Here is a 26,662-nt window from a genome sequence, read left to right as displayed (position 1 = left end):
TTCTTTCAGTTTCTGCCCTTCAGCCAAGTCACTTGGCATTTTACAAATCTCCTGTCAATACACTGAAGAGTGGGCATGGTAGAACTACTCTGATGTGGTAAGAAGAAGTGAGTTCTACTTATTTTTGCCACCAAAAGACTTGAAAAGTTTTGTTTGTTTGTTTTAGTTTTTCTTTTTTTATTGTAGACATTTCTCTTTTGCCTTGACAGTCATCCAGGCAAGGCAAAGACATTAAACAAGTGAATAAAAATCACTAAGTAGGCCAGTTCTAACTAATTTTGGGCAGAATAAGCAAATGTTCATATTCACATGAAGATTAAAAAATCACTAAGTATAGCCATATTTTCTAGAGTCTTCCTTCACTTTCAAATTGGAACCTGGGCTCCATTAGGATGGAAATCTTTGTTTAACATTCAGTTGTCATGGCCTCGAATGATACTTAGAACCTACTGCAGGCATCCAGTGCATACTTGCTGAATTAATGAAAAACTAGTTCTTTAGGGAACCATCACAACATTATTCGAAATATATGTAATTATTGGTAATTGCATTTTGGAGTGAAGGAACTTCTCGTCACAATAGTATTTATAGCTTGCACCATCGCCAGAAAGGCATCATTCAAACAGCTGTGATTTCAACCTTGGCGTTCTGGACACTCATATTAAAAATGGGGGAAATGGTTTTCAGAACCTCTGAATGAACAATAATAGCTAAGGAAATACAGGTTAATGACCTATGAAAAGATTCTCTTTTTAGCAGGAATTTTAATATACAAGATTGATTCCTTCGTTTACTATAAGAAGGAAAAAGCTACCTTATGAAATCCCCAGCAGAGATGACAAATGCTAGTGTATCATATGTTTTGAACTGTTGAAACACCAATTTTCAAATTTAAATATATGGTGGATTAAGAAATAACTGTGTTCTGTATTTCCAAAATATACCTACACATTCTGAAAACCTTGCCTCAGATCATCCTTCCAGAGAGATGTTTAATATAAACCATATAACCAACTATAATTCATTTTCATTTTTTTCTTTTTTGTAATGATACTATTAATACAGTTAGTATTAGGTAAACATAAAGCCTTAGGTAGAATTCTGGGAACAGTACTACTATAGCTATGCCAGTAAAGATTCACTTTGAATTGCTCCTTGGCAATTGATTGCCAAGGATGATTGCTGAACAAGGCTCTGGTTCAAACAATGACTTCCTCTTTGTAACTCAATACATGTGACCTTGGGAGAGTTCTTTTATAGAACTCAATTTCAATTTACTTAAATGGAAAATGGAGTTAAAACTTCTGACTCAACGGTTTGTTGCATGAGGCAGTGCGTGTGAAGTTCTTATCCGACACTATATTCGCACTGGCTCTAAAAGCCTGAGCTAGTCACAGTAGAACTTACACTTGTAGCCTTTTGGACAGAAATGATCACTGGAGTGCAGCTCAGTTTCAAGGAGGCTGGGAAAGTAGTATTTACAAGTGCCCCCAGAAGGAGAAGAGAATTAGACGTGGATACTGTAAGTCTGACAACGATATAATTAATGGAACTACTTAAATAGGAAAAAGAAGGGACCTCATTTTAAAGCAATCACAGTGACATTCAAATAACCATTAGCTATTTATTCAAATGAAATTTGGATTATAATTTTCTGTGGTATGAAAGTCTTTGCTCACAGAACTAAAGATTTAAAAAAAATAGGAAGTGAGTCCAAAAGAAGGAAAACCAGATTTTTGGTCCTGACTTGGCTGCTACAATGAGGAACCTAGAGAAGGGTCTGAATTTTTTTCATTTTTCTGTCCTGTTAAATTGATGAAAAGAGGCAAGTGCTTTGATCATGTGCTTCCCAGGATTTCAGTGGGATCTCAAGAAACACCAAAAAGAGACTTTTTTTGTAGGCTGTGTGCTGAGACAGCCAACTGCTCACATATTTCCACAAATTATCTTGGCCATGTCAGTTTTGAGCTTCCTTCATTTTCGGTGTGTTCCCATGTGATGTCATTCCACCTAATCATGAGCAGGAGGTACTGGGAGCGTTTCTTGGCCAGGCTTCCGAAGCAGCCTGTGAGTCTCCTTGCTGTATTTCCCTTTTTGTTTGTGGAAGCAGAGTGGAGTGAAGATTTGGAGTATGAAAAAAACATAAGACAGAAGGAGCCTGGGCCCATGACTGAATAAAGGAAGCAGAACTCTTCCTGGGACTGTTCTACATGCAGGTATACCCTTCTGTGATGTCAGAGCTGTGCGATCTATGTGGATGTCTGAATCTTACTATAGCTCAGCAGAAAAAGACTTGAAATATACACAGTATAACATACTTGGCACACAGTAGGTTTCCAATAAAAGTCATATTGGATAAATAAAGAAATAAAACATTATGAATTCCCAAATACTTCTTTTAAAAAATACAATTTCATGTTTGGCTTCAAATCATTTTTTAAAAATCTGACACCTTTTTAGGTGCATACAGAATTTCAATCAATTCTTGGATATTTCAAATATGTTTGATTCTAATATCATTTTCAAAATGATAAAACAGAGGAATTTACTTATATAATAGAATATCTTCTTTTGGGTCTCCTCCTTCAAGTGCCAGCATTCATATAGGCACTGGTTCTTGTCCCAGCTGCTCCATTTCCTATCCAGCTCCTGTTTGTGGCCTAGGAGAGCAGTGGAAGATGGCCCAAAGCTTTGGGACCCTGCACCCACATGGGAGACCTGGAAGACGCTTCGGGCTCCTGGCTTCGGATCAGCTCATATTCAGCCAATGCCGGCATTTGGGGAGTGAACCAGTGGATGGTTCCTTCTGTCTCTCCTCTCTGTAAATTTCCCTTTCCAATACAAATAACTGAATCCTTAAAAATATTTGAGAGGCAGAGGGAGGAATATGAATTATCTATCTGCTGATTCACTCTTCAATTGGTCTCCAAGTCAGGGTGGTCCAGACCAAAGCCACAATTAAGAAACTCCAATTGGGTCTCCCATGTCAGTATCAGGCAACCAAGTACTTGGGCCCTCTTCTTGTGCATTAGCAGGGAGTTGGATGGGAAGTGAAGAATCTGGGAATTGGACCAGCATTATGATATGGAATGGTAGTGTCACAGCAACCTATTTATCCTGCTGTGCTATAATATCAGTATCCAGAATATTTTCAAAATGTTGTATTTGCAATGTTTTAAAATATAACTTCCCAAATAAATGCCAAACAAGTGGATGTGAAATGGTAGATCATATTGTTTAATCAACATTATCATTTTCTCCACTGTCAATCATGTTTTGGTGTTTTCCCAAAAGACAGAGAAAGTTAAACCCGTTATGGGTGATTATGGATACTGTTTGTTTTGTAATGTCTTCCTGCCCATTTTCCACTAGCATTTCAAAGGAAAAGGAAGAAAAATAGCTGCTTCTCACTAGGACTCCAATTCCCTGAAATATGTAGCTGTACATGTATAATATCACCATCTGAACAAACAGCTTCAATCAAAAGTCTGTTCATATCTCCAGGCAAAGTTTTGTTCTCCTTCCTTCCTTTTACAAATGTACTCCCTTCAAAGGATATATACTGCAGTAGATAAACAATTTCCACGGAAAGAACATGAAAGCTAGCTATTTAATAAATGCTGTTAAGAGTTGGGAAGTGTGGAATTATAAAATTAATGTTTTGCAAGAATAATAACACAAATGAATATGAGGACATTGTCACAATTAGTTACACTTTTTGTAAAGGCAAATTAATGGATGAGCACATTTAGATTAAAGGTTACCAAGAACATACTGACAAAACAGGATTTCCTCAATGTGTTGATTGTTCCATAGACAGTATACCTATGCATGTAACATTTCTGTGTAAATTTATATGAATAACATTCATTTAGCATTTTCTGTACCTACAAGTCAGTTGAACTTCTCTATTCTATAATTCATCTTTTTTTAGTTACATGTCTTTCAGAGCCCACTGGCATATGCCCCATTGAATAAATCAGTAGTTAATAAATGCCCTTGGACATATGTATACAGGTAAATATTGAACTACTATCAATGACCATAAGTATAAATTAAACATATTATTTTTACTGTCAGTGTCCTTTAAAAAGTAGCAGAATATACTATATGCACAAGTGGAAGAAGGAATAATTATAGAACAATCATGATAAGAATCCTGATATCTTATTTCTCAATGGATATGTGATAGACTAACAAAACAGCAAACAAAACACAAACCCAGAAGTCATCAGAACTGTTCAAAAGATTCCTCTGTAAGGCAGGCAACCTTTCCATCCTGTGTGCTTCTGTCATCTTTTCCCTGGGGCGTGGGCCATCCCAACAACATGCAAACCTCAGGAGACTTGGGTTTTCATCCTATGCTCACCACCTTCTTAGGTCCAGCTGGAGCTGACCAGGGACATGTTTCCATCTGCAGCAAGATGATCCAACCAGCAAACTTGGCACAGCAGAGGTGAAAATACAGATCAAGTGCAAATGTGTTGTGTTTCAACTTGAGCAACAACAACCAACCAATCAACCAACCAAACAAAAAACCTGAGAGCTTCTTTCTCGTTAATTATCTTCATAGTCCCCTTTGATTCTACTTCAACTTCTTGCCATCACCCAATATCGAATATCTGCACACTTCCTACATCTATATGTAGATAGTATAGACTTATAACTGTGATATATATGGTATGAATATCAAGGCATGCTTCCTCAAAGACCACAATACCTCTTCTACTCAGCAGTCTTACTGCTCAGTTTTTAAAACCCATCATATGGGTGATCCTTCAGCAAAACTTTGGAGCATCACCCCTACCAACAACAAAAGGGATCTGGTGTCCTAAGAAGAGAAACAATGCCAGAGGATGGCTATTGTGCATATGTTCCTGGTAGAAAGCTCACTGCTTCAATGAAATTAGAACATACATGCCAAAGTGAAAAGAAATCACACAAATAAAATTTAGAAAGTAAAAAGGGCTACATAAGATCTTGACAAAGGTTCATGTTTTACATAAAGCTGCAGTTGGGACTTCACAAAGGAAGTCTGTGCACTTTTTATTTCTGGTTCAGGGGATTTACATGCTCTTTCTAATGATCTGGGACTTCAACACTGGGTAATGTTTCCCAGTCCCCAGCTTAGCGCTCATGCAAAATTGAAGCACTTTGGAGGCAGTTTAGAAGCTGCAGATGAATCTCAATGTGCAGGAAAAGGCATAATGGCTGTTTAGCACTTGCTAGGAGAAGCTGAGGAAATCAGGGGGAAAAAATCTATTGAACGTAAGCCATCTGGGAAGCCAACTGAGAGAGGCTGCATTAACAATGTGTTTACATTCCCATTGTGTCGCTAGGCCAAGCAAAAATACATGTGTGTGCTCACCCTTGTGTGCACGGGTAGAGGAAATTACAAAGGGAGATTCTTCGTATTGTATTGGCTGGTTTGTTTGTCTTGGCAACAATGGAAGCAAGGAACCTGCTTGAGAAACAAAGCATTGTGAATTTTCAGGTGTTCATGGGTTGAGATGGCTGTTACAGTGCAGGGGTTGGCAAGGACGGACTTTGAGGGCATGAGGCACACAAGTGATCCACAGAGCCTAACTGGAACCTTCTTTTCTTGTCTCTGGCCCAGAGAAAAGCACAGCGGACTAGGGGAGGCTTTGGAAGCTGGTAATAAATAGTTTTCACTGCCTGTTCACTTATGTTTAGTAATACCGGCTAAATGAGAAAATACCTTTCCTTTCATTCCCTATGTCCTGCCTCCAGCTTCACATCCTCACTCAATGATCAATTATGGGATATGTTTTTCTTAGCAAATGGTTGGTGACTGTAGTTGTCTGAATGACAACCACCCCCAAAAGTGCATCCATGTCTGAATCCATGGGGCCTGTGGATATTATCTTACTTGGCACAAAGGAATTTGCAGTACTCATTCAGGATTTTGAGATGAGGAGGCTATTTGGGTTTCCCAGTGGAGTCTGCAATCCAGTGAGTCTCACAGGAGACCATGAGACACAAAGAGAAGAAGACAAGCACAGCAAAAATGATGATGGCGACACAAGGGGCCAACTGGGAATGCGAAACAACTACCAGAAGCTGGAGCAGACAAGGGACTCATTTCCTTCCAGATTCCCAGGAGAGAGTGTGGTTTACTGGGATTCCAGACCTCTAGTCTCCAGAATTGTGAGAAAATAAAATTCTGTTGTTTTAAGCAATCCAATTCATGGTAACGTATTAAGGCCTACCCAGGAAACAAATACAGTGACTAAGGGCATTCATTGTGGGTCTCCATATTCAGAGCAGACTCAGAAATTAACAAGGTGAGGGAAAGTTAGCTGTCCTGGAGTGTTTTTACTGGTTTCACAAATGCCTCCAAGGATGGGCATGGGAGGGAGCCAGAGCGGCCCCAGTGTCACTGCATACAGAGGGTTTCATTGTCTGGGATCATCCAGGCTGTAGCTATAAAAAGAGGCATGTTATCATTCCCTGCCATTTATGAACTTACTTTTGTACAGAACATCCCCATGGGTTTTTCCAAGTAAATTTTAATTCAGTCAAACCCCAAAGTTCCTCTTCCCTCCGCAGGAGGCTGCTTTCCCTCAATCCTAGTGGTTTAATAGGTAGAGACAGGGAAAGGATATTGAAGCAGGCAGGAGTTCTTACCATGTAACTCTATACCAAGGAACTACCAAGGCAATTCATACGTTTACCCCCTAGAATGAGATGAAAACCAAAGCAACTGGTAAAGGCACATTCTTTCTCTCACTTCTGCGTTTTGATTGCCCTCAACCAGAATGCCCTTAAGTGCATTTGTCAGGGCTTGGCACCAAGGAAAGAATGTGCCATGGTTTTTGAACAAAAGCTCTACACAGTCCTTGTATGCCATGCTTTGATATCAGTGTCTTTCTCATGCTCCGGTTTTCTAGCATTACATTAGCACTACCAGTAAGCCTTAAAACAAATGAATAAACAAAGGAAAAGCTATGCTCTGTTCCCAATTAAATCATTATTCTGGGGCTAGGGCCAGGACATAGGTGTTTGTAAGCATCCTCCCTGGTGATTGTCAAATATAGTCAGGGTTGACAGTTCCTGCCCTAATAGTTCTTTGTTGCCCTTGCCTTCATGTTCTGGGAAATTTCTTCCAGAACAGATTTTGATAATAAGGTTAAACCTTCGATGAAATTAGGAATGAGTCCAAGATGTTCCTAATCTGGATTGTTTTTCATTGTTATATGTTAGGTTTCCTGTATGTAGTGCTTACTTTTCCCCCTAGCCATTCGCTAGTCCCTGATGCTGGCTAACTGTACCTCTCACCTTATATATGCTGTTGTTTTCTTATTTCTCAATGTGCTTTGCAAAGGGTCTGCCCTTCAACAGGCATGCCTGAGAATCACAGTGGAATGAATGAACAAGCATGGATGGCTTTAGGGGAGATGAACGGTCCAGAGGTGGTTCATCATCCCCCCCACGAGTGTTAGCATTCTATTCCTCATTGCTTGCAGAATTTCAAAACAAAAATGTTCTCTCTTGTGTCTTGAAAGGTGTCCCCCCAAATTTTTGGGGTAGGGAGAGATAAAGGTTGGAGCAAGTGAATCAGAAGAACAATGGAATCTAAGACTTAGTTATACAAAAATTTAAATAGAATGAGTAATAGTTTGAGGCATTACTGAGAAAAAGGACTATAGCCTGCCTCATTATTTTGTAATCATCAACCAAGTTTATTTATATTTAGTTGGTTCAGAAAGAAAAAAAAATCTTGTTAGTACACACACACACACACACACACAGAGAAGAGAAAGAGAGAAAGAGAGAGAGAAGTGGAGTGGGGGAAGGGAGAGAGAAAGATTTAACTTTCAGAAGCACATAGAGTTAATTCCCATTTACTGGTTCAATCCTGAAATGCCTACAGTACCTGCCACTGGGAGTTGAGAGTAGCAGGAAGTGTCCTGTGTGAGCCATTATCACTGCCTCCTAGGTCTGCATTAGCAGAAAGCTGAAGTCAGCAGGTAGAACAGAGTACTGAACCCAGGTGTTCTGAACTAGGACACAGGCATGCCTATCAGAATTGTGACTACTAGACTACACATCAACCACATTCCTTCTCTTTTAACCTGAAACTCTTTCTTAAGACTTCCTTAAACATGATGCTTGATCTGTTTCACATTATAATCTACAACTCAACCCATTAGGTTCTTTCCCATGGAAACAAAGATTGAGAGATTCTCCTTAAAATTGTCTTACATTTTAGCCACTAGTTAGATTAAGAAGCACTCTATGGTTTTCAACCATCATGCTGTTCTCACTTGGAAGTGGGCATTTAACAACTCTAAGCCATTGCATGTATATGATTGCTGGACACATGGCAAAATTGCCATAACAACACATTCGTTGTTCCTGCGATGCTCTGGGTGAGTACTGAGCAATGTACATGAAGAATGTCTTTGGACTCCTGCTTCTCCTGGCAGCCTCTGTGTTGGCCTGAGGGCAGGATGGCGTTTGATTTTTCTCATTTATACATATAAGTAAACAGACACACATAAGTTTGTATGTACTTACGTGTATATACTTGATTAACTGCATTGAGTAATGCCTCTACCTTCGCTGTAGGAGGAGAGAAATCACACTTTACAAGTAGCCTCGCCCTCGGTGTGAATGGGTAGGGGAGAATTTCTTTGTGTTCATTATGTTAATAAAAGTCTCTCACTGCATATAATTTCTGAAAATTTATGTTCTTTCCTGATAAAATACAGCTTCCTAAAATTTCATTGAATATATTTTTTTCACGTTAACTATACTGACTTTCTGGATAGTATCAGTTCAATACATGCATGATATTGCAGTTTCATATATATAAAATAATTCAAACATCAAAGATATTCCACGTGGATTATAATAAATTAAGAGTTTCTACACAGTATATTCAAAGTGTTTAGGATAATTATATGTGACATGATTTTGAAAACTATAAATCTTATTATTATTGAAACTGAACAAATAACAGCAGCACCAAAAGCTTCATCACAATAGAGTGGGAGTAAAACAAATTCAAATGTGAAATCTCAAAATTTCAAGTACTCACTTCTATTTGCAAGTTAAGAAAATGGCAGAAACACAAATGAGATTTATTGTAGTAGGCGAGTCTAAATCACTCAGTCAGTACTCTCACATACTTAACTGCACAGGAGTGAAAGCCCAAACTGCAAGTTCTAGAACTTTGACACAACTACGAGTTTGCAATTTCAGTTGAGATTGCATTGATTATGACAGTCTACATGTTTAGAGACTTAATGTCAAGGTGAAATAAGGATGCACCAATTGTGGTTGTTAACAGGTGCAGCATAAGCAGAGTACATACTCCAGGACAATTGACATTCTGTTGGAACTAGCTGGCAACAGCTCTTGTGAAGGTGTCACATTGATTGGGAAGCCAAGCCTTCTTGTGCTACATGGATCATGGATCTGGATCCATTTTCTATTCTTTGTAAAACTTGGCCCTGAGGCCAGCCTCATGCTAAAAAGAAAAAAAAATACTTTTGCTCTCTGGTATTGAAACAATGACCTCAGAGAAGGAAATCAAATAAATAATTGATTTGTATTTCAGAATCATTTATCTTCATTGGCAGACAACTGCATTATAGATAGAAGGCTCCATTCTGGCAAAGGCAATATGCTCATTGACTTAAACAAAAAAATTACGGAATGAAGTTCAAATAGAGTTTCCAAGTTTTTGAACCACTTACCAAAATCGGAACATAATCTACCTAGTTTCCCCTTAGAAATGTCTTTCTGTTCATTCTGAGGACTGAATTTGAAATGATTTTGAATGAGAACATTTGGTATGATGTGCATACTTAATGTGAAAAATACTCTTCTTATGGAAGATTAAGCTACATTTATGTAGTGTTCCAATTACTTATTCATGAAACATTGCAAATAAACACAACAGCAGTATGTTTCACTAAATGCAGCACACTGAACTTACTCAAATTTCATAGGATGAGTAAACATAATCTCACCAAAAATAATTTCACTGATCATTTCCTTTGTATAGTACATTGCAAGGTAAACTTCATGAAAGACAGAAAGTTTTATAAAACATAAGTCACATCACATCTTTCCAACCTAGTTGAAGAGACAGCTATTATGTATGTATGTATATGCTATTTGTATTTTATACTCATGTGCCTGTGAATAATGCACCTATATGAAAATAACTCATAAACTAGATATTTTACCAAATTATAAGAAATTATGGGTTTTATACCCCAAACATGGTAAATCATTGACAATTTTGTAAGGGTGATCCCAGAATACCTACCAAATGAAAACATATGAGTGCAATGGAATAAGAGTACAGACAAAAGAAAGAGGACTTGTTTACTTATAACAGGTGTTTTATCCATTACTTTTTACTTGAAGTATTTTAGGAAGAAATTTCTCTAAGAACAAGTGTTTGCCAGTCCTATGACAGCACCAAGTATGGTATAAATAATTCATCTAGCAGCATGTGTCTAAGCATGTGTCTAAGCACCTACCAGGGACACAGTGACACATGGGACAGGACCAGTGAATAAGGCAGAAACATCCTCTCCTCTCCCAGAGTTTACTCTATAGCCTTTTACACTTAGACCAAACAGAATAGCAAGCTTGTGCAAGGAGGTAGCAGTAAAGGTCTCTATCAAGTATCTAAGGTTAATGAAAGAACAGGATGTAACAGGAGTAAATTTCTAATGTTTGAAGTCAAGATAACAGAAATTATTTACACTAAATCTTACACAGATAATGGCAACAATTGCTTGCATTTCAATGACTACTGTAGTTCACCAAAACTTAGTTTCTATGATTCTAAGGCAAGAAGGAGTCAAGAAACATATATGTAATAATTAATGAAATATAAAATCACAAATGTCCTCCAATTTCCTTTTGAAATATATGGGCACTAGCTTCTTATCATGTCCTTATGAGACAGGAAGGTTTCATGAAAAAATAATATAGGATCTGTGAAAAAGAGATCAGCTTTCTAATGGTAACAAGGCTTTTCCCTAGCAGAGGACTTTGAGATTCTGAAAACAGAGAGCACAGGGTTCATATTATGGCTGTGGCAATTTCTCATTATGTAATTTGGAGCACAGTAGTTTCTACATGCTGCTGAGCTCTAATTTATATATATACATATACACATATATATATATATCCATCCATATATATATATATATACACACACACACATATCACATCATTGTGTTGGGGTGATTGATTTGTTTTTCCTAATCTAATAATTTATAATGAAAAGAGAAAATATGGATTATTACATTCTCAAAACAAGCATGGGTCTCTGAACTCCCTTGCATCTTCTTCAGAGGGAATATTTGCTTTGGGATGGTGGGTCTTAAGTATCATGGAAACAAGGGTTGAAAAGACTTCAAGAAAATAGATAGCCAGCAATCAGAGACTGACATTTTTCTCTGAAATGAATCATACATTTAGAAGTAGATCAAGTTTTCTATGGGATTCTGAACTGCTGGAATCATGACTCCTTATGAATTTAGGGAGGAGTTTCCCAGACCCTATGGAATTATACTATAAAATGAAATAAAGTAGATTTTATAATTATCAATGATATTGCTTTATCAGTGAGTATAAATAATCAATAATCCACTCTATACTTGATAAGTCAGAAAGCGTATGTGGAGTCCTCATACTTGAAAAGGAAGACTAGTTTGAGTAGGGAAAAAATTTTTCCAGTATTACTGCTTTGTGGCTTTTTGATTGAAAGTTGCTTTTGGGGCCCGGCGGCGTGGCCTAGTGGCTAAAGTCCTCGCCTTGAACGCCCCGGGATCCCATATGGGTGCCGGTTCTAATCCCGGCAGCTCCACTTCCCATCCAGCTCCCTGCTTGTGGCCTGGGAAGGCAGTTCAGGACGGCCCAAAGCTTTGGGACCCTGCACCCACGTGGGAGACCCGGAAGAGTTTCCTGGTTCCCGGCTTTGGATCGGCGCGCACCGGCCCGTTGCAGCTCACTTGGGGAGTGAATCATCGGACGGAAGATCTTCCTTTCTGTCTCTCCTCCTCTGTGTATATCTGACTTTGTAATAAAACGAATAAATCTTAAAAAGAAAAAAGTTTTTTAAGAAACTTTGTTTCTTAAAAAGAAACAAAGTTGCTTTTGGTAGAGATTTTAGAGAATTAGTTGTGCCAATAAATGCAAGGTCTGTTCATTCCTTTGATCCATCTGGTAGCCACTACATATGCTTCCAAGTTTGGGGGGCAGAAGCATTTGTGAAGGTGACATTAATTGAAATTATTTTTCTATTTCAAGTTCTGATAATCAGTCTGATTTTACAAATGCCAGAAAATTTTTCACTCCTCCTTTACAATGTATTTCGACAAAATGTAGTCTAACATTCTTTGCTATTGAGAACCACTGAGACCCAACAATTCTACAATCAGTCTGTAAAGGAGAGTTGAGGACCAAAGCTGCTGGTGAATCCAGTTTAAAAAAAAAAATAGGAAACAAATGTGAAGATAAAAGTCCACAATCACAGTATAAAAAAAATCCATAAACATTAACTGTCTCTTTATCATCCAAGAATTCTAAGTAATTGATTGTTGGCCTCTTTCTCCAGGAAGCCCCAGGGCATGTACAAATACACGTATGTGTGCACCATCTTGTTTAACCACATGTATATCCCACACCATGTGCTGAACTTCAGTTTTCACATACAGTTTTACCTGTGAAATCTTATTGCTTTAAGAGCATGCAGCCAGAGGGGAAGTCCCTGCACAACCATATTTAGTATTTTATTTCTTGATAGACACTAGATTTGAAATACTTCAATGATATCTTGAAATCAGTGGCATTTTCAAATAAATCTTGCAAGTCATATTACCAAATTATATCCCTATTAGCAAAGTTTGCTTTTAATCAAACGCTAAGAAATATTTTCATTTGATCACATTTCTTTAGATGTTTATTTACAACTTGCATTTATTTTCCCATATCTTCATGCTCAAAATATCCTGAATTTTCTATTGGGTTGATGATGTTTTTCTTAAATATAGTTTAAGAGGTATTTATATATTATTCAACTTAGTCAATTCATTGATACGTACCTACAGATACTAAAATCACATTAAAAAAACCATCTCTTGGCTTTATTTGCGATTTTCTTATTTTAGATGCTAAAATTTAACAATGTTTTCCTACTGTCTATATTTTGTGCCTTAATTAGAAGGTTTGTCAACCACTGAAGCCAAGCAGTCAATTAACAACTTTCCAATTTTTTCCTCTGAGTGATTATGCTAATGATGATAGCAATGATGACTTAAAGCTTTAATACCTAGAATTTATTTTTTTCTGAAAAGTGAGACTAAATACAAGCCTCATTTTTAATGTTTTTTTTTGTTCCAACAACCTCATTTATGAATCCATGTGTTGAGTCAAATCTTCCTCATTGGTTGACAAAATTGTCTTTACTGCATTCTGAAAGTTTTAGATGTTTGAGTATTTTGTAGTGTCTCTTTTAATTAGCTCATTGATGTGCTTTGGTCTTTGCCAAGATCAACCTTTTTTATATCCTTAGATTTATAATATCTTTATAAAGAGGTGAGCCTTTTCCACTATGATTTCATTATTCTGTCAGCTATTCACAAGTTATTTGTCATATAATATTGGTAACTATTCAGATTCATGAATAGCAAACATTTTATAAATGTTTTCATTCAAAACAAGGCATTATATGTGAGGGCATTTGTGTTTATACTTGTTTCTTGGATAGATTTTTAAAAGTTTTTCTTTCTAAAAAATTTTATAGAATTTTGTAATTTTATGCCTATCTGTTGTACACTGTTATTCTTAATATACTATATTATGTTAACATTGAATGGAGTGTAAATTTATATAAATATTCATAGGTGATCCAATGCTTCTCCTCAGCTACTTTTCTATATGATCTGACTGTTTTTCTTTCCCTTGCATTACAGTTTGTATAGTTCCTGGCTTATCTAACGGTACTGCACTCATTAATAATAGTTCCTGTGGTTATCTTTGCCTTTTCTAACAGCAAAGGTAGTGCTTAGGTTGTTGGACTAGGCCACCATTTGGCAGGACGCTGACTTTCTTGAAAACGAAAGCTGACAAAAGCTACACTGCAGTTCACTCCAACTGTGAATCTTCAGAGAACTGCGAGGTACTTGGGCTCCTAAGTCTGCTACTAGTTCTCGTCTGTCCAGTCTGAATCTGAAAGAAAGTGTGCCACAGATTGTATTTCATGTTTAATCAATTTTGTACAGAAATCCAACATGTAAATGTTTGACAGGAAGGAAATAGGTGGATTTGTGTAAAAGCATAACATAATAGGATTAGAAGAAGTGTTCTGTATCAGTGAAGTTTTAGTTTTTATTTATAATTGTCCCATCTAGGCATTTTCATTAATTTAGTAAGCACAGATTTAGTAAATATGTTTATCACTGTCATTTGAGCTTTTGTGATTTCTTTCTGCTTCCTCTTATAAAATGCTTATGTGATTGAAATTTTTACAAATAAATGAGCTGAAACCAATAAAACTGAATTCACTTGAGATTTTGAAGACATCTGGTAGATAATTTTCTGGGTAATTAGAACAAGAGGTGGGACAATTCCGTGAAGTAAGCTATTCTACCATTGGATATCCAGTTATTTCTGCAAACCATCAGCTTGTATTCAGTGAACACACCAGTTCACAGATCGACAAGTCATTAGGTTGTATTGCCTCCTGACTATCTAAGACAATTCTTACCACGGATGTCCCCTATACACTTTTCTCTCTCTAGTCTAATTAATTCTGTATGCTTTATTTCCTTGATGGACTAATTATGCTGGTAATTACATTCAAAATAGATATCCCTCAAATTCTGGCCTATGTTTACCACTGGATGCTTTCCTAACACTTTGGGCACATAAATGAATTAGTCAACAATTTTGATTTTTGAAAACATGCATCTTCTTTGGTACCTATAGATATATAGAAAGGATTCAAAAAGGTTCTAAAATTTAACAAATTTATACTTTTATTTATTTATTTATTGAGAGAGAGAAGCAGAACAAAAATTCCCACCTGCTGGTATATTCCTTAAATGCCAGCATAGGCCTCCAACTGAAGCTAATGCTGGGAGCCCCAGAAATGCAACCAAGATCTCCCATGGATGTAAGGGACCCAGTTATTTGACTCATTCCTGCTGCTGGGCTCCACAGTAGGAGGAAGCTCAGAGTCAGGTGTTAAATCAAGATGCAAATCTCCACTGGGTTTTTTCACCGCCAGGATAAACGCCCAGACCAACAAAGCTTTTTAAACACTTCAATTTTTGTCCTATTTGTTATCATGTTGCTTGGAAATGTTGATCAATAAAGTCTTATTGCTTAAAATATATTTTGCAATACTATAAAATCATAGATTTGGAAGGGCTCTGAAAGTTCAAGGAATTATTCTCCCTGCTGGCAAGCAAAAAACACTTAAACCACCATAGAAAGATAAATATCTTTCCAATTTAAAGGAACTCCAAAACTATCCTAAGTTATCCATCGTGGAGTAAAATATTGCTATTGAGAAAGTTTACTTTATAGCCTGCCTAAATCCCACAGGTTATTAGAATCTCCTTTTGCCTTTCCGTGCCATTCGTATTTTATCTTTAAGGTGATATTTACAGAGCAATAAAGTCAGCAGTTTTAACCACACCAGAGGCAAAGACGCTATGATCAGAACTCAGCCAGAAAGTGGTTACAATGAACACTTACGTCCCTGATCACAGACAATGTTAGAAAGCCGAGATTCATTTTTGGATACAAATTAGGGATATAGCATAATTTGAACCTATATAAGTGGAACACATGTATAAAATTAACACTGGTTGATGATGTTAATAAGTACAATTTATTCATAATTGAAATGCTCTCCAACTTGCTGGCTACTTAGAACTGATGAACACATTACTGAATCTGGACATATTTTACTAAGGAATTTCTCATTCATCCAATCTTCTAGTCTAGTCTATCTTCTTAGGCATGAACTCTGTTCAATGACAAAAATCAAGCCAAGATTTATTCTTCACATGGTAGCTTGCAATACTTGCAACCGTATCATCACATTTAATCTAAAACTGGTTGAGAACATTTTACCAAAGGATAATAACTTTATTTTCGATCACACTAATTGAAATGACCATATGACAGCAGGCCAGGATAGTGAGAAAGCAAAATACAATCCAAATGCAATGATAAACTCACCGGATGTTTCATCTACTCTCTCATCCACTACATGGTCCTTCTGATGCACCCACTCACTGTTGCACTTGAAGTAGATCTGGGTAGCAGGGCTGGCTTTACAGTACAGGTTCACCGGCTTGTTCTTCACAATATAAGCCTCCTCAGGTTCAATAAGGAAATGTGGTAGAGGCTCAGGTGGATCAGATGGAAAGGTTTCTGGGAGTTCATGAAAAAAGTCATCATCTAATAAACAAGGAGAAGGTGAAAAAAAAAAGTCAGAACATTGCAACAACTTGCTCTTCACTTGTTGTGCATTTGACAATCCTGATGCATAAAGAAGCTAATTGTTTTCACCCGTCTGCCATGGGCCAGGCAGGAGGATAGGTAAGTTGTTCCGGATACATGGTAGAAAATACACCTGGGACAGGAACTCAGGCTTTCTTCACTCAAAACCCAAACTACTAAACTAGCTGGAAAGCATGAAATTCGTAGATTTAGCTAAAATCCTTTACATTGAGCTGACTAGGGATACTAGAAACATGACTTGAGGATATTGATGTTAAAAATCCAATATGCATTGCTATTTTCGAAGATGTTAATATGTAAAACAATCATTCGTTTTATCAGCCCCCAAATGTTAATCATACTGAGAATTACACACAGCAATAGAATTATAATCTATACAATGATGTATCAGGTCAGTCCATCAGGAAGCCATGGTGGAACCTTGACCCCAACAGTACTATGTGTATGCTTTTGAATGTGTACTTCATGTTTCCCATGGCACACCACTCTGACTGGAAATACGTCCATTTTCCTGACTAGTACTAGGTATAATTATGAAAAGGATGATCTCATTAAAAAAGATTTATATATTTTTTAATTGGAAAGGCAAGGCTACAGAGACAAGGAGATACAGAAAGGTCTGCTATCTACTTGTTCACTCCCCAAACAGCTGCACTACCATTGCTGAACTGATAAGAAGCCAGAAGCTTCTTATGGGTCTCCCGTGCAGGTGTAGGGTCTCAAGGCTTTTGGCCATCCTTTACCGTTTTCCCAGGCCACAAGCTGGGAGCTGGATGGGAAGTAGAGCAGCTGGAATATGAAATGGCACCTATATGGGATACTGGTGCATGCAAGGTGAGGATTTAACTACTAGGCTATTGCACCAGGCCCAATGGTTTCACTTTTAACGCAGGAAAAAATCTTTATAGGGCTTACTCCCTGATATCCAACACCTTCAACCGAACACATCCTGGAGCTTCTTAAGTTAGTTGTGCTCACTGAAATATATTATTCTCTCATTTTAATTCCATATGATTACAGAAATAAAAATGATGCAAATGCCTTTTCATAAAGCTTACTGGCATGTTTTACAAGTGTCAAGGTAAGAAGAGTGTTTTTAATTTAAGTCATTGAAATTTGATTCTCATCTTCCTAAGAGCAGCAGAGGAGAACTAACCTATGATTAATTTCTTATATTAAGCAGCATAGCCTAATACGGAAAATTTAAATTTGGAGGTCAAAATTAAAACTTTTACAATTTTTTTCAAAGTACATTTATACAATAGCAAATATAGATTGCGTGTTCTCTCTTAAAGAATGGTTGTTTAGATGCCAGCCTGATGTTCATTTCATCCCTCATTCAGTTATGCTCCTGTCTTGGAAGACAGCTGCTGTGAAAGCGCACGTTTGTACACTAAGAAACCTGCCTGGGGCTTTCTTCATCCAGCTCCTTGGGGCACCACCACAAAGCAGGGATGCGCAATCTCTCAGTCTGCTTTGCAATAATAATTGGCTTCACTTGCATCACAGCCGAAATTAGTTCTCAGAGCTGCTCCACGATGGTAACTTGCTGATACGGGAGCATCAGTGATGTTTCTTGAAGCTGGCTTTCTTTCTCACTTTACCTCCTTAAATCTTTCTTATTTTTCCTTTTCGTGGCAGGACATCATTTCAACTCTCCCCTCCCCAGCCAGGTTCAACAACAAGAACCCATACTGTCAGCTTCTTAAAGTATATTCTTGCTTCTCTTCATTTCAGCTCCTTTTGTCAATATGCAAGAACATCCAAGCCTGGTTAAATAAACATGGCTCAGAAAGGCTGAGGGAGGACGAACTGAAATATTGACAGATCCTTCAGCGTGAGACTGATACTGTGAAGGCCTTATCCAATCTATGATTCCTTCTAAAGCACTTACTGCCACATGTGATGAAGGGCAGAAGCAATAATCAATGAGGCTCCACTAAACACAGGACTCACTTCTATAGAAGGTGAGCTGTTGTTTTTCATTTTTATTATCTGTAAAGGCAGGGGTCAATCGCATTTTTTTTCCTACTGGTAATGTGTTTAGCTATATAAAATAAGTGAATACATATGCTATCTGCATTTATTTGAGTTGACAAATTTAAAAAGCCTTCCCGGGATTGTTCGGGTAATGTAAAACTTCTTTTCTTTTAAAACAAAGGTTGCAAGATATTAAATAATAGTATATCACCTCCTCCTCTTCCATAAAGTAGTTCATATCCTGCAGAAACTCTACAGAGAGGCTCAGAACATGGAAATTCATTATCCTGCTTTGCCAAAGTGTGGATCCTTTTTTACTGATTATTTTGCTATAAATTGACAAAAATAATATGAGAAAGATCACATCTATATTTTCATGTCAAAAAGCTGAGGCAACTGCTGAGTGGTGTGTGTGTGGGAGAAGTATTGGTGCTTACACGTATTTTTTAATTTGGGGGCAAGCACCCTTTGTGTTTGTTTAACTTTAAGATGATCAGCGCAAGTGTTGTGGCATAACAGATCAAGAAGCCACTGAACAGCAGCATCTCGTACGGGTGCTGATTCAAGTCTTGGCTATTCTCTTTCTGATCCAGTTTCCAAAATACGTGCCCAAGAAAGCAATAGACAATGGCCCAAGTGCATGAGTTCCTATATCCATATGGGAGACCCAGATGAAGATTCTGGCTACTGGCATTGACTTGACCCAGCCCAGACTGCTTAAATGGAGAGAATCTGTGGATGGAAGATGTATCCAGTTTTTCCTCTCTTTCTCCTTCTTTATAACTTTGTGTTTCAATTAATTTTTTTTTTAAAAGAAGAAAGAAAAAAGCGACAGGGCCAGCTCAGTAACTCAGCCAGCTAAGTCTTGGATGTGTGGTGCCATTATCCCATCCATATATTCCTATTCCAGTTTCCCAGTATCCCTATTCCTGGCTGCTCCATTTGTGGTTTGATTTCCTGCTTATGGCCTGGTAAATCAGCAGAGGATGGCCCAACGCCTTGGGACCCTGTGTCCACACTGGGGGCCCAGAAGAGTCTCCTGGCTCCTGGTTTCTGGTCAACTCAATCTCACCTGTTGTGGACATTTGGGGAGTAAGCCAACAGATGGAAGATCTCTCTCTCTCTGACTCCCCTCTGTAAATATTTCAAATAAAAATAAATACATCTTTAAAAAAATAGGAAGGCTCATTATAAATAAGCAGAAATAAACCTATGGAACCTTCTGAGACGTTACAAAGTGTTGATTTTTCAAGGTGTTTTTTAACAGTTAAGATACAACTTCTTTTTTAGAATTGAATCTAATGACTATAGTGAATCTGTTCTCTTTGTAGTAATATCACATTAACATGAGAATTGATGATCATGGTGTTACAATAATCATCATTCATTAGCTGTGATCATGAGAACCTAATCTTATCAATAAAGCCCTCAAGAATAAAAAAATAATTCAAATTATGCACAATTTGTATCATGAGAAATGTTTTTGTCGTGTGCTAAATTTGGGGCTTCTTTTATAGTTTTTGCAGATCCAATCTCATAAATCTGACCTAGAGCAATGACTTAAAGACCACAGTAAGTTAGTTGATTAATAGGTTTTATAATATTTTGACAAAAAAAATCCAAGTCTATACCATGGATTAATTCACACCAGGAAAAAAATATGGCATATCACTTAAAATACTCAGTTTGGACGTCATGAATGACATCAATAAAGAAAAATAAAAAAATTGAGTGATATATACATGTAGTGGAAATTATATGATGCAATGCAAATGGGCTTATATTAAGAGACCCATAGGATGTTGTAGGATTGTTGCTTTGCTTGCTTGCACCAGATGGCCTGGGTACCATTTCTAATCATGGAAATTCTTCCACAAAGCAACTTCCCCATCAAGCTAAACTAACAGAATAATTCTGACTGTAGCTGTAGATAAAAAATGGCAATTTTCAGTATGTATTTTAAATTCAGATCCTGGAGTATTTTAGTCAATTTAAATAAATTTGATCTAAAAGTCTCTTTTAGAGTTAAGTTCAGAAAATTAAGTCAGCCAAATAGCTTCAAGCAAAATAAGAAACTAAAACTTCTGATGATTTATGTATTAAACCTGGCCACATCAACAGACACTCTTTGACTTTTGTAAATAGAAAACACATTTAATGTACCTAACTTAATCCACATACTAGCTCAGCCACATGGCACATCGTGGAATTCTGGCCACTTCCTCTTCTGGTTGCAGGGCTGACCTGGCCATTATCCAGTATCACCAGAAAGTATTGAACCCTCATGTTGCTATCCCAGGAAAAGGTCAAAAATCAAGATTTTATGTTTCATTTCCACTGAATGCCTATCATTTTCAGGTCTTTGGAAACTTGGAAGCTTATTAAGTTAAATCATCAGAAGTTGGCAATCCATTTAACGTGTATTTAGTGAGGAAACAGGCTGCAATCACCATTTACTTTCCATGAACATTTAGTTTCTCTTCAGAATGTATTTCTGTCTTACACACACAAAGGAATCTACTTGTCCATGTTGGGAACTGGTTTCATGCTGCTGTTTACTAATATTCAAAAAAAGTAAGATTATATAGTAGCTGCTTTGTACTAAGCTGAAATGTGTTTGAAAGCAGGGATTGTGCTGCTTTCACTTCCACATTCTCTATGTCTTACAAAAGCTTGAATATCATGCTTTTATAGCACCTACTGCTATAACTTGTTGTTTGAAAATACTCCAAGTCATTTCAGACATTTTAGTACCTTAAATTCAGTTACAAAAGTAAGATTTCATTATGAGAATATCTAGAAACAAGAGAAGAAACAAAATTAGCTTGGCTGCTGCAGAATTAGAATTTGGGGATGCTGATTAAACATTTATTAAGAGTTCTGAAATGATGACAGCAGCACATTAAATGAAGCACCAGTCCTGAGTGACACCACCGCTCACAGACCCGCTAGCCATCTCTGTCTTCAAATGTCAATTCATCAAATATTTCACATTAGGGAAATCCGGAAACATGAAATTACATCTTTGTTAGTGACTACTCATTTTACCCTTTTGGTATTACCTAGCTGTTTATAGTGATTTTCTTTTCCTTAGAAGACATATGTTTTCAAGATTTTGAAATCCGATTCAGTTCTGTAAGCATTCATCCTTGCAAGTAGCGTGCAACTGAAGGTGTATCATTTTACCCCTTCACAACCTTTCTTTCAGAGGCACCCCGGTACCCTCCATTCATTCTTGGGGCCTAACCCAAAATAAGTCCAAGCCCTACCTGAGCTTCACTCTTGTTGAGCACAAGGAGGCTATAGAACACATGAGGATAAATAAGTGTGAGTTTTGAGCTTGCAGACCGTTTGCCAAGATCAGTTCCAGCATACAGTTCATTTCACTGTACAAACTAACCAGCTCTGTGATAATAAAAATGCCATGCTACAGAACTTTATGTTGTAAAGAGCAATTTTGCTTTCTCCTCTGGGAGATCAATGAATGCATCTTTTTGCCACTTCATTTGTTAATGCAAATATCTGAAGGAATGGCACCAGACTAACAATAGGAATTTGATTTGTGAATAGCAACTTCAGATTGTGAACTCATTTATGGTAACATGTTAGAGTCATCCTAAATGATTACATTCCGTAACAAAAATATACAATCCAGATAATGGTATTGACAGCACTGTGCCATTTGGGGAAAATGACTTGATTAGTTAAATTGCTAAGCAAGTTTTCAAGATGCAGTTCATTCAAATTAACAAAGTAAAATTTTCAATTTGCTTTTGTTCTGGTCATCAAATTTGGTGCCACCTTCAAGCTATCATTGTATTTTGGGCGGTTAGATAAAATGTTGTTATTTATTTCAAGCTCCTCTAACACTTAATTTCTTCTTTCTACTGTTACTCAATAGTGGCATTCCAACAGCCACGCCATTTCTATCTTCATATCATTAAACCTCAGTATTTCCTTTTCTGTTATCTCATAGAAACGTTTGCTCTTTCATTTATATACAAGAAGAGAAAGCTTGGCAGCATGTATTATTTTTACGGACTTTCATTCCACCTAATTCTTGACAGGAAAATATTATGCTATGAACATCAATCTAGGAAGCTTTGAGTTGCTGGTTTTATTGCTATATATCAAGCCTTAATTTTCATCAACTTAATACATAAGTTTCTGTATTTCTGACTCATAAGACTTAAACTATTATTGCGTATATCATAAAATATAGGACCATTATCCTTTTGTCTGAGACCTGAAGCATATTCTTCTGAAATGGAATTTACTTCCAAATGATTCAAGAGCAATTTAAAATGGATGACTGCAAAGCTAATTTTATCTGCATTTGGCTACCCATCCATCAGAGAGATAATTCATGATACATTGCAACAAAAGGCAGCTAGAATTAACTATTTGAATGGAACTCCAGCTTATTTTTAGTATTTTGATTAGAATATGCTTTGGAAGACAAAGACTGTGGTCTATATTTCAGGCAACATATTAATGGATTTATCATTTAAATTCAAGCAGTTGAATATATAATGTGTTGAATCTATTGCACGATTTAAAAGACAGAATGATTCTGAACTTCAAAAGAGAAGATTTTTTTGTTGCTCTTAAAGGAATACTTTACCAAATCATGCCCACCCAGTATTAGTAGGGAAATAAAGGTAACGTAGCATGCTGACGGACGTGTGCTCACCCTGAAGTGGAGGCACCTCCCTCTGCCCCAGTTTAAGGCTTTGTGATCTCTCACTTTTATTAACATAAAACCCTTTGAACTATTTGCCTGCTTACCATCTCTAATTCAGCCGCCTAACCTATATTTTGCTCTTTGTTGCATATCAGACAAACTGAAGACATTAAATGACTGATGAGTTGAGTAAATGTACATTCACATATACTCATTGGAATATAAATGGATATTACAGCTACATGATTTCTGAAATATCCACCTTAAAGTACACTCTTCAGCCAACAGAAATAAGCATAGATCTGTATGTGCTGGCCTTGGACCTTCACCATTCACCAAGCAAATACAAAAAGCTTGGGGACAATTTGTGCAAAATTATACAATTTATAATGTTAATTAAGACACAACATTTGTGTGTTTGTGTACATGCCTGCCAATATATCATGATATTCTTAAGAAACAGATGCACAAAATGTTAGCCATCATTATTTCTGTAGGAAACAGCTGAAGGAATTTAGAAGAAACTTTTACTTTCATTTAAAACAGGCTTCTTCAAATCCTAGATTATATATGATTTCTATGTTTCTCTGTGTATTTTTGGGTTTTTATTCAAATTAAGAGATAAACTAAATATTTCTTTGTGCCACCCACTGCTTCTCCCTAGAATAACCAGTAACAGGTTTCTTTATTAACTTCCAGCTTCCTAAGCCAATGACACTGATTGATGAAAAAAATCTCTTGATATCATCAGTAGAACCTGTGGTTTTAAGACCATCTTACTGTTGGGATTTACCATTTATTCAGTCTTCCTGGATTCCTCGCATTTTTTAAGTAATTCTATTATGATATAGTTCTATGAGCTCTGGGATTTTCCTTGCCCCCTTCCGAAAATCCCTGTTTCCTACTCCCCGCCATTGATTTTCCCCTATATTAATACAATAATATAGTCCTTTGTAAACAGATACATTGTATTGGCCAGAAATAGTTATCTCTTTGGCCTTTGACAGATAGCCATCTTTCCCACATTTTGCTCAAAAATCAATATTTGTAGATCATCTTCATGTGCTAGGACTTTGCTGGCCATTGCGGCTAAAACTATACCTTGTTTTTGCTTAGAAAACAAATCATGAAATAGAATACATTAATTTATAATAAGTGTAATTTATAGTAATCATAGATACATTAGTCTAGAAACATAAATGCCATGTTTATGACCAATTTATACTTCATTAACTTGATTTTTACTTTAAAATGCTTCATTTCAGGATGTAGAAATCCTTGCATGGTAAAATAAGAGTAAGTCCTATCATTTTCCTGATCTCTATAAATGCCATAGAGTTACAAATTCTACATTCTTTTCATAAACCCCAAGAATTCAAGAAATAAAAAAATAACACAAAGAGGACTATTATAGAAATTAAATAATTCTTGAAAGATGCATAAGAGCATAGCATAATACTTAGCCTTACTAGTTACGCGATACAAATGATTTAGAGTGTGAATTCAAATAAAAACTCAACATTACACTTTCTCATATGAAATGTATTCTCTTTTTAAAAATTTATTTATTTTTTATTGAAAAATCACATATACAGAGAGGAGGAGAGTCAGAGAGGAAGATTTTCCAACCGATCATTCACTCCCCCAAGTAGCCTCAAAGACAGAAGCTGAGCCAATTCATAGCCGAGAGACCAGACCCTCTTCTGGGTCTCCCACACAGGGTGCAGGGTCCCAAGGCTTTGCGCCATCCTCTATTGCTTTCCCAGGCCACAAGCAGGGAGCTGGATGGGAAGCAGGGCTGCTGGGACACAAACCTGTATTCATATTGAATCCCTGCTCATGCAAGGTGAGGACTTTAGCCACTAAGCAATAGTGCCAGGCCCTATAAGTTTTAAACAAAAATTCAATAACATGCCAATTTTAATTCAGAAAAAAGTGTGTTTTAAAAAAATATTCAGAATACAATTGGGCAAATAGATAGCAGATATCAGAATATCAGAAAGAAATAATGGAGACAAATAACCATCAAGTTAGTGAGATTTATAATATTGAGAACAAAGAAAATAAAGTAGAAATAGGTTGAAAATTAGACCAGATTGATGTGGTACAATGAGGTACATCTTCAAATTAAGACACTGGAAGAATTATGAACCATATTAAGACCACATGGTTTAACTACATTTAAAAGATACAACCATTAAAAACCTTTTATATGAGACTTGCTATCCAAATTAGAAACTCTCTTTAATGACTCTGGAGTGAAGGAGTCATCCCTTCAATTTAGTGAAACGATCTGAACGAATACGTGTGGAAAACACAGCTGTCCATGCATCCATAATGAAGTTGTTGAGTACAGAAACCTTCAACATCATACAATCTGTTTCTTAAATGACTGCCCAGCTAGTCTAGAAATCTAACAACTGTCCTTGAATCTTATCCCACATTTCCAACATAAAAATAATCACCAAGAGGCAGAAGTTGTGTTGCAAGGGGTCTGGGCCGGCTCGAGAGGCTTGCCTCCTCCATCAGTTCTCACTGTTCTGTTTCCAATCCAGTTGCCTGCTGAGGCACCTGAGGAGGCAGCAGAGCATTGTCTAAGCGCTTCAGTCTGCTATTCACAAGAGTGGATCAGATGAAGGTTCAGGCTCCTGGCTTCAGTCTAGACCAGGCCGTGCCATGGCCTGTCTACTGGGGAATGAACAAGCACAGGGAAAATGTCTCTGTCTCTGAGTTGCTTTGCCTTTTAAGCAGATGAAGAAAACAAAACTTAAAAAGCAATCGGCAAGTCCTCTTCAATGATGACTGCCATACATCCTGCATCCATTTCTGACTTCAAAAATAGAATGTTTTGAAAGTCTTCATTTTATGTCCTTTGTCCTGTCTTAGACACAATTTGTCAATTCTTTTCTGTAAGTCCTGTAAGTTATGCAAGATAAATCAAAGCCTGTTAATTTGGTCTATATAGCTTTCTACAACCTGAAATAGCCTGTCATAGTTCTTTTTCTCATGTGTAGTACACCTAAGAGTTTATTTGCTGTCTGCCTAGTTTTGAGTTACCCCATGAGATATTGTTTAGATTTTCTCATTATTAAAAATTTATATTAATAGTATGGTTTAGTACCTCACTTGTTTACATTGTATAATAAAACGTGCAAATGTGCATGGATCAATGTGTCTGAACATTCATACAACATCATAAAAGTACTGAAATAGGATCAAGCAAGTGCATATTTTGTGGCTTGGTTATGAATTTTGCAGTATATTCTTTGTCTTGTTTGATCTACAACTTCCATACACCTACTGTGTGCCAGCTACTGTCCTACTCTGTTTAACATAAACTACTGTCTTCTACTGTTTTAAAAGAAATACTACACATTTAAGGCTTTGGTAATATTTGCATGGCATTAGAACCTCTGTAGATAGTCTGTGTGTGGTTGCAAAAGCAAGTATCACTGCCCTTGTTAAAGT

At 36.9% G+C, this 26,662-nt stretch overlaps 1 protein-coding gene across 1 annotated transcript in view; it reads right to left on the bottom strand.

The window, feature by feature from the left end:
- The window catches only part of UNC5C (unc-5 netrin receptor C), a 347,572-nt gene that overhangs the window by 127,112 nt on the left and 193,798 nt on the right, over window positions 1-26,662 (bottom strand). Inside the window, exon 2 of the mRNA XM_004590551.4 lies at window positions 16,246-16,467. Coding sequence (XP_004590608.2) covers window positions 16,246-16,467 — 222 coding nt within the window. The remainder of the gene's footprint in view (window positions 1-16,245; window positions 16,468-26,662) is intronic.

This window comes from Ochotona princeps, chromosome 7, assembly GCF_030435755.1.
Source record: "Ochotona princeps isolate mOchPri1 chromosome 7, mOchPri1.hap1, whole genome shotgun sequence".
NCBI classification, from domain to species: Eukaryota; Metazoa; Chordata; class Mammalia; order Lagomorpha; family Ochotonidae; genus Ochotona; species Ochotona princeps.
Note: the sequence above shows the minus strand (reverse complement) of the source record. Positions and strands in the feature narration are given on the sequence as shown.